Genomic DNA, 9,253 nt, shown 5'->3' with positions numbered 1-9,253 from the left:
CTATTGTCCGTCTCAGAAGATAAAAGTGTCTGAGGTTCTGTAATTCTTACATTCACATACTGTAAGTCCCTGTTTTGTCCAGATGTTGCAGGATGAAGTACAGTCCCATGTTTACTTTTTCATCCACGGACCTGTTTGCTCGGTACAAATAAACGCTATACAAATAAACTTTAATTGAATTGAATTTAAATATTAACACAGCAGTCGTCATTTACTCCTGACATCTGATCGGCTGAAGACGGCTTGATTTTTTTTTTTTTTTGAAGTGAATGTGCCCCAATCTACCTAAATGCATCTGTGTTCATGCAAATCATTTGTGATCCAGCTTCTCCAACAGAAGAATGAGTTTTTTTTTTTTTTTAATCTTTGCAAATCGCCTTCCCTAATAATGTGCTAGTTAGCAAGTTCTGTGGCTAAAGTTTACAGTCTCATGAGAGTGGCTTGTCGCCCCACTGAAGCGAGAGGCGGGGTGAGCTAAGCTCATTAGCATTTAATGGAACATGCACCAAAACGGCTCGCTGTGAACAGAGCTGTTTTTGACAGGGTAAAATTGGTGTTGTTTTACACTACAATTGAAAAATTTTAACCAAAGTATGTTATTGACTTTTTATTAAGACCCTAAAGAATCATATAAACTTTTTGCATTCGATGACCCTTTTAACATGTGAGTCTCAAGATATCCTTTACATGCCAAAGACTTTCCACATTGAGGGCAGATGAAAGGCTTTTATGAAGTGTGCGACACCAAATGAGTCTCAAGGTCTCCTTTCTGTGTAAAACTCTTTCCACACTGAGAGCAGCTGAAAGACTTTATCCCAAAATGAATTAATGTGTGCCTCCTAAGGCTTGATTTATATGTAAAACTCTTTCCACACTGAGAGCAAGAGAAAGGCTTTTTCCCAGCATGAATTAACATGTGACCATTATAGTGTGATCTATATCTAAAAGTCTTTCCACATTGAGAGCAGGAGAAAGGCCTTTTCCCAGCATGAATTAACATGTGCGTCTTTAGGCTTGATTTCTCTCTAAAACTCTTTCCACACTGACAGCAGGAAAACGGCTTTTCCCCAGCATGAATTAACATGTGCCTCTTAAGGCTTGATTTATTTATAAAAGTCTTTCCACACTGAGAGCAGCTGAAAAGCTTTATTACAGTATGAATTAACATGTGCCTCTTAAGGTATCCTTCACTTGTGAAACTCTTTCCACACTGAGAGCAGCTGAAAGGCTTTTCTGAAGAGTGAGTTACCAAATGATTCTCAAGCAGTCTTTTCTGTGTAAAACTCTTTCCACATTGAGCACAGCTGAAAGGCTTTATATCAGTATGAACGAACATGTGAGCCGTAAGGGACGATTTATATGTAAAACTCTTTTCACACTGAGAGCAGGTATAAGGCTTTATCTCAGTATGAACGAACATGTGAGTTTTAAGGCTTGATTTATATATAAAACTCTTTCCACACTGAGAACAGATGAAAGGCTTTATCTCAGTATGAATTAACATGTGCTTCTCTAGGCTTACTTTATGTGTAAAACTCTTTCCACACTCAGAGCAGCTGAAAGGCTTTATTCCTGCATGAATTAACATGTGATTCTTAAGGTATTCTTTACGTCTGAAAGTGTTTCCACACTGAGAGCAGCTGAAAGGCTTTTCTGAAGTGTGAGATACCAAATGACCATTAAGTTGTCCTTTCTGTGTAAAACTCTTTCCACACTGAGTGCAGCTGAAAGACTTTATTCCAGCATGAATTAACATGTGATTCTTAAGATTTCTGTTACATGTGAAAGTGTTCCCACACTGAGAGCAGCTGAAAGACCTTTTGACTTCTGTTTGTTGAATGCTGCAACTCGCTGATTTTTCTTCATTGACCTCATGATCTTTCTGATCCTGATATTTCTCCTCCACCTCATTCCGATCTTGTCTTTCTTCTTTCATTTTCATCAGGCCTAAAATTAAATCATTATAAAGATGAAAATCAATTGGAATGTTTAAAAAATAAAAGAAAGATAAAATATTTGTATACAGATGAAAATGATATCAAATCTGTCCCTTTTTAACACAGATCCATGAAAATGTCTAAAAACACTGCATTATGCTGCCAGGCCAGTAGATGGCGATGTCACTTTGTAAAGAAACACAGCAGATTGACAGCTCCAGCAAACAGGGTTTGTTCTTTTATCGCTTTCTGTAATAAAATCGATTATTTTTGATAATGAAAATCATCGACAACGATTCTCATTATCGATTAGTCGGGTCTGCCCATAGTACACGTACAACTTCAGCCGGTTGCGTCAAATTATATCACTGAATTATGCATTTCTATGGACAAAATGCATCTAAAAATAGTGGATGAAACGGACTGAGATGCTGCAGGAGAGTTACATGATCCAAGCTGCCCCCCAAAAAATCTATATTTTAAGCTAATGCATTACCGTAATAGCTTGCCCGGTCAAGCGCTTTGACAAATGCGTGTTCATCGTCAGTACAAAAACTTTTTGTTTACCATCATATCCTTATCTGTAAATGTCACGAATTCATGCGAGCATTTCCATTTTTTCATAAAGGCCCGCCCCCACAGTCTGTGTTCAGTTTAAATCTTTACTGAATGAGCTCCCGCGTGGCGGACAGACTGAACACGGACACAGGACACAGACAATTAATACTCAGCGCTAAATCATTTGTTGTGCTGAAATATCTGTTGTTGAACGTTAAATTAAGATTTGTCAACATGCAGTGCACATATTTTCTGAGTAAGAACTGTAAAGGGATAACAGCGTGTAATTGTCCTGAATATAAATATCAGACGCTTCATAACCACCTTTTACAGGATAAAGAAATGACAGTAAGACGTGACTGCGATCAAAGTGATCGTGTTCCTGCAGAACATTACTCTCACCTGTTGGTTAACACTGAGTTTGTGGTTTTATTTGTCTTTATCATTTTTATTATTTAAATTTTTAATGCAGAGATTTACACTATTCAGTGTATACAATGATTACATTTATTAAAACAATTTATGTAAGCTTTTTAACAAATTATGTAAGGTTTGTGCTAGGGCTGTCAAAATTTTTTTAATTTCGAATATTCGTCGAATTTAAAATAAATATCCACATTCGAATGAAAAAAAAGGTTGCATTCAAATTTTAGGTGTGTGTTAAGGAGGCTGCCTTATAAGGCCCAGGTATACTTCACATTTTGCGGTGATTTTCGCACATCTTTCACTGGCGTACGAGTTACAAACGCTGTACCACTTAGGTCTCATAATTAACCTTGTGCACGCGCTGTTGTGCACGCACGGTCTCAAAAAATATGCCTGCGTACGGCTGTCCGCGAGCCCTCTTGATGACGAAAATGACAATGCGGACAGTGCGTGGACGCGGACAGCCGAAGAATACTTTGCCCTTTATCAGTGCAACAAGATGCAATGATGATGTAAGTGTCATAGCATTAATGTTTTTATAAGCCTATTCAGTTGAAGCCACTAGATGCAGCGCTGCTGCCTTGTTCATTAAAAATATTTTGAAAAAAAGAGAACATCAATGTGGAGAACATCGTTTGCATCAAAACTGAAACCAAGCCATTCACACAGGACGCATATTTCACACATTTTCTAGAGGGACATCTTGTATCACCGTTGAGAGCCGCATGTTTACAAAGCCATGTAAAATGCATGCAAGTTCAACTTTTTAAAAACATATCTCGAGATATATCAACATATCATCTTTATGGTGGGATTATCCCACTGCATCTCATGTTTTTAAATGAAAAAAAATGTACTCTGTGTGATTGGCTTTCTGCCCTTTGCATTAAACTATGCATGCATACATGATTCGGTTTTGTTTATAATTATTTTGAATTATTTTGAATATTATGCACTTTTTTCACAGTCATGTTTTATGCTTTGAATAAACGTGGATTAGTAATATTTTGCTCGATGCGCCCTCTTGTGGCCTTCACCCTAACTGAAATTTAGGCCTGGTCCGAATACCATTTTTTTTTGAGCTTCGAAGCTTCGGTAGTAATCAACACTGAATATTCGAAGCTTCGAATGGAAGAGGCTGAACATATTCTTCTCTCTAACACCGTGTCTACACCGGACGCAAGCGGCGCGGTGCAACAAAATACAATAGAACCCATGTTGTCTACACTGGATGTGGTAAGCGCGGCTGACAAATTCCCGCTGCTGCGTTCTATTTATGACATACTGACACAAATTTTAAATGATTTTCAGTGGTTGCTTTGTCACGTCCAGTGTAGACAGACTTTAGCTGTTGCGGCACGGCACAACAACTGTCGCGTCCGGTGTAGACACAGTGTAATAAAGGCAGGAATCTCTGTGTGTCTGTCTGTCTGTTTGCATTTGTATTATGTCGAGAACCGTTCATCCTATCGATTTCACGCATGGCGGGTGTGTTGTTGCGGACCCAAGGGAGTGCCGAGTTGCATTTTGGTGCAATATGGACACGCGACAAGTTCAGGATAAATTAACCTTATAATAAACAGAACAGTGTGAGCCAGAAGCGGCGCACCTCACTCGGACAGGGCTTATATGCTCAGAGAACAAAACACAGGTCTGTTAAGAGCAATACTTTTAATATAGACTAACTATATGAGGCTGGGCTACTGTACTTTTTTAATGACTACTGTATTCTCAAGTATTTTCCAAGCAAATTAAGTGCACGTTTTTATTATATGTAAAATTAATAATCAACATGCTGGATAAAAGCAGGTTTTTTTTTTTTTTACACCAACAATATACTATAGGCGTACTACTTACAGAACTACAAGTGATTTTTCAAACTTGATGTGCTGTTGTGGTAGGCCAGTTTCAAATCACATATTTGGCACACTGCATTTGTCTTGTCCTCGCAATTTAAAGTGCTCCCACACAGCTGAGCTCTTGGCATTTTTGTCTTCGCTTCCAGATGAAATTAATCATGACATTCATTCATGGTCGATTCATATTCAAGGGCGAATGAAAACCGTTTCACGGAGGATGCCAGGTGTATGAAAAAAAAAGAATATTTGAATCTCAAAATTGAAAATCGAATGCCAACCCAACGAACGAATATTCAAATAATCGAATATTCTGATCCAGTCCTACTGAAATTATGCATTTTAAATTTGAATATAATTTTAATTTTGATAATATTTAAGTACAAACTTCAAATTTAGTTTTTCAGCCATTTTGACAGCCCTAGTTTGTGCCACTGCTGCTCTAAACTAACAGGTCTAAACTGTATTGGTCAGTGCTCCAATTTGTGTAAGCTCTATAGTAACAGTAGAAGGCCATTTCTAATGCTATAATATAATTATTGCTCTTGTCTATGAAAAAAAGTAAAGCGCTTTATATGTTTTTTTTTTACCTTTCACCTACTTACAGTCAAAAAATACCTTAATGCCAGCAAGAATGCAAGCTGTTATAAAAAGGCATAGGAGGCCATATTTGTTATTATCTGAATAGATATTTATTTGTTTCAGTTTGTTATTTGCCCAATAAATTACAGTAATATTTTTAGATTAAACCTGTAAACCCGCACCAGGGGCCCACCAGATGATTTCCTCACGCTAATCAGGACCTGGCTAATTCGATTCTTCGAACGCGCCTGTTGTTGATTAGTATGGCTGGATTGAGTTATCTGAGATAATTGCGCGTTCACGGGTTGGTTCAAAAGGGGTTATGTATCGATACTCGAAACTACGATCAGCAGTGCAGCGATTTGCTGGCGGCAAGACAGCAATGTAATGACATCATATAATTAAAGACACCTGACGAAGAACTTTACAAAATTCAGGACTTTTATAAGGAAACAGCCAAGCTGTTGTGCAAGCCAATGTGCACTCTTTTTTTTTTTTTTTTTTTTTTTTTTACATGATTCCCAATTATTTATATACATGATTTCTAATATTTGTACAGGCTTCAATGTAGCAATTAGCAATTCATTGAATTTTATATTTGAACAGATTTGTTATGTGACAGCATTAATAAAAAGTTTCTTAAGAGTCAAGAACACGTTATCTGGATCTTCTGCACTCCATCAAGTAGGGCTGCACGATATTGGGAAAAAATTACATTGCGATATTTTATTTTTCTGCGATATATATTGCGATATGAAATCTAATCTAATTTTTTCTTACAAACAAAAATGGGGTGAGCACACTTACATTCTCATTTTAAATGATTTTAAACATCAGAGTATTATTTAAATTAGAGTAAATTATTTGTTTGTAACTTTAGGATATGGTTTGAATTGTTAACATATTAACTAAAATGAACTTACCACGAGCAATACTTTTGTTACTATATTTATTAATCTTTGTTTATCTTAGTTTATAAAAACACAGCTGTTCATTGTTTGGTAATGTCACTTCACAGTGCATTAATTATGTTAACAAATACTTTTGATTTCAACAATGAAGGCTATAGCCTAATTGTTGAAATTAACAATGTTGTAGAAGTGCAGTTTAGTAATAGTAAATGTTAAATAATGTAGTTAAATAGTTTAATAAATAGAACATTATTGTAAAGAGTTACAGATTTTTTTTTTAATACACCAATTCAGACGTCGTGAGTTCAGTGTTGGACAGGTCAGTTGTTTAAACCATTCATTAAATTGAATCGGTTCAAAGGAATCATTAGTTCGCGAATCAGACGTGTACGGCACGTGATGTGTAATTATCTCGGCAGTTTAGGATATCGCACTAAACTGCCGATTTGACAACACAGAAAACATTTCATCACTGGATAGGTTTTTTATTTTTTTTTTCGACACCATCGTGTCAATTGATTTTGATTAATATGCGCGAGGGAGAGAGAAAGACAGCGCTCCTGTTGTTTGAAGACTTAAAAACCCATGCAAATGATAAACTTCCACTCTATGATGGTTAAGCTGTGCAATTTATCCATGAATCACATTCGTCAAGGGCCGGGGTGCAGTTGGCCCGTAAGGTTAATGAATAACGGATCAACTACGACAGCCTACATCGCACATCCTGCGATGTGACTATCGTGGATTCGTACATCGCGATATCGATGCTTAAACGACACATCGTGCAGCCCTACCATCAAGCCACTCCCATAATATCTGTCACCACTAAAATTAATGCATGACTCTACATTATCTGTATAGTATGTTTGTAAGACTTGAATACAATTATGAAGTAATCATTTTGACAAATAAATCTTTCAGTGAGTAAAACTGATTGTCTATAGTATTAAAGACTACACAGTATTATTAAATGATCTTTAAATATTTTTTTAAATAATTATTATTTTGACTAATTGTCCCTGTATCAGTAGGATACTCTTGTAATAAAGTAGGGGTGGTAGCAGACAGATTTTAAGCACCAGTTCTGCTTAAAAAGTCTTATCCTGTTTACATGAAATAAACCTGCTCCTGAGCATGGACGATAAATCGCGTTTTTTCAGTGGAAAGCTTATAAAGAATGTATTAAATTTGTGTAAGCAGTACACATCAAAACATGCTTAATCAAAACGCAGCATGTACCAGATTTGTCGTCATAGTGAGTCACAAACCCATCCACAGCTGTAAATCCCGGTTTAGTTAGAAAGGTAAAGGGCCACTGAACGACATCCCAAAGAGCACTTTTAGTCCAACGAAGCAATAGCATTGCAATTTGGATGACAATTATTCTGTTTACGTCTCATTTCTTCAGGAGAGTTATTGTTTGTATCCGTTATGGAATAACTTGTCAAAATAATAATTACCATCCAAATTGCAATGCTATTGCTTCGTTGGACTAAAAGTGCTCTTTGGGATGTCATTCAGTGATATGCACTAATATGCATATGCGCTGTGAAACAAAAATTAAGTTTTGTTAAGAAATTTACAAAATATCTTCATGGAACATGATCTTTACTTAATATCCTAATGATGTTTTGGCATAAAAGACAAATTGATAATTTTGACCAATATCATGTATTTTTGGCTATCGCTACAAATATACCAGTGCTACTTATGCCTGGTTTTGTGCTCCGGGGTCACATTTAGGGTAAAAGTCAGTTTGCATTTCTATTTCCAAAACCTGCTGCAAAACTGTTACTGATTTACAGTGAAATGTAACGAACAAGCAAATAATGCTCTACAGAGACATCCACATGACTTAAAATAATCACAGTCATATAGCGACTTTACTTAAAATGTGGTTTCTACTAGTATAAAAACAAATTCAGTCTCATACACTCTGAGTTCAACAGTTTTATGATTCCAAAAAGCAAGAATAAAGTTTAAATAAAGTTATAATTAAATCTCCTCAGTGTCCGTTCAGTCACATTTCCATAAGAACTTTGAAACGTATTTAAGACATTTTAATGATAGTTAAGGTCTTATTTTTACATAAAGGACCTGTGAATGTACCACAAATATTCATTAAATATGTATGAAGATAAAACACCCACCTCCTTGTTCCTCATGTTTTATTCTCCAGGTTTCTGGTTCCTCTTGTTTTATTCTCCAGGTTTCTGGTTCACTCGTGTTCTCTTCACTCTCCTCTTTAACAAACATCATCTTCACAGCAGCAGATCTCAGTTCAGATGATACTCCTCCAGATATTTATTGACCTGATTCAAAACTGTATTTCGCTTTTACAGAAACAACATTCTAACAGTTTCTATTAAGCCATCATCACGACAAAACAACAGAGAGCGCGGTGAAACTGATCTTCCTCTGAGGTGTAATGGTGTTTGTCAAACAAACGTGTGTGTTTAGCGCCACCCGCTGGACTGGAGAGTGAAGCGGCGATACGCGTGCGTCTACAGTATAAGGTGAACTGACTTGTTTTCCTTTGAAATAGCCGATCTACACAAATAAATGATAAATAACTTATAAACTCGCGTGCTATTTGATCAACACCAATAGTCTTCATGAGTGGGGATTGGTAGGGAATGAGAGAAGTCAAATATTTCAGTGAAAATCACACAAGGTTCCCCAATGGTTAAGGGCCATCCCACCAAATAGTTCTTATTTGCTCCCAAAACTCTTCTTTTTTTAATCTTTTTTTTTTTTTTTTTTTTTTTTTTTTAATTTTTTTTTTATGTGGAAACCTATTATGCAAACTTCACTTTTACATGGTGTTTGGACATAAATGTGTTTTTGACTGTGTAAACACCAACCACCCTGCAATGATGAAAATCCACCCACTCCTCATTTTTATTCACCTATCAATCTAAAACCAAATTAATCTAACTTGGCCTGCTGTTTTGATTCTCTAAGCAATATGACATCACATTGC

General features: G+C 36.3%; 1 protein-coding gene across 1 annotated transcript; it reads right to left on the bottom strand.

Annotated features, from left to right (window-relative positions):
* Positions 1–305: 305 nt before the first annotated feature.
* Positions 306–8,962, bottom strand: LOC109098310 (gastrula zinc finger protein XlCGF26.1-like). The gene is made up of 2 exons (XM_042721223.1): positions 8,421–8,962; positions 306–1,947 (listed from the first exon to the last, which is right to left on the bottom strand). Exons 1-2 carry the CDS (start codon positions 8,527–8,529, stop codon positions 728–730), a joined length of 1,329 nt encoding a protein of 442 aa, XP_042577157.1. The 5' UTR covers positions 8,530–8,962; the 3' UTR covers positions 306–727.
* Positions 8,963–9,253: the final 291 nt, after the last annotated feature.

This window comes from Cyprinus carpio, chromosome B3 (assembly GCF_018340385.1).
Source record: "Cyprinus carpio isolate SPL01 chromosome B3, ASM1834038v1, whole genome shotgun sequence".
Taxonomy (NCBI): domain Eukaryota; kingdom Metazoa; phylum Chordata; class Actinopteri; order Cypriniformes; family Cyprinidae; genus Cyprinus; species Cyprinus carpio.
Note: the sequence above shows the minus strand (reverse complement) of the source record. Positions and strands in the feature narration are given on the sequence as shown.

Excerpts from the sequence above, each read along its gene's own strand:
- LOC109098310 (XM_042721223.1), bottom strand. The coding sequence starts at position 8,529 with ATGATGTTTGTTAAAGAGGAGAGTGAAGAGAACACGAGTGAACCAGAA. Across the intron at positions 1,948-8,420 it reads AAAACATGAGGAACAAGGAG|GCCTGATGAAAATGAAAGAA; the intron begins GTGGGTGTTTTA and ends ATTTAATTTTAG.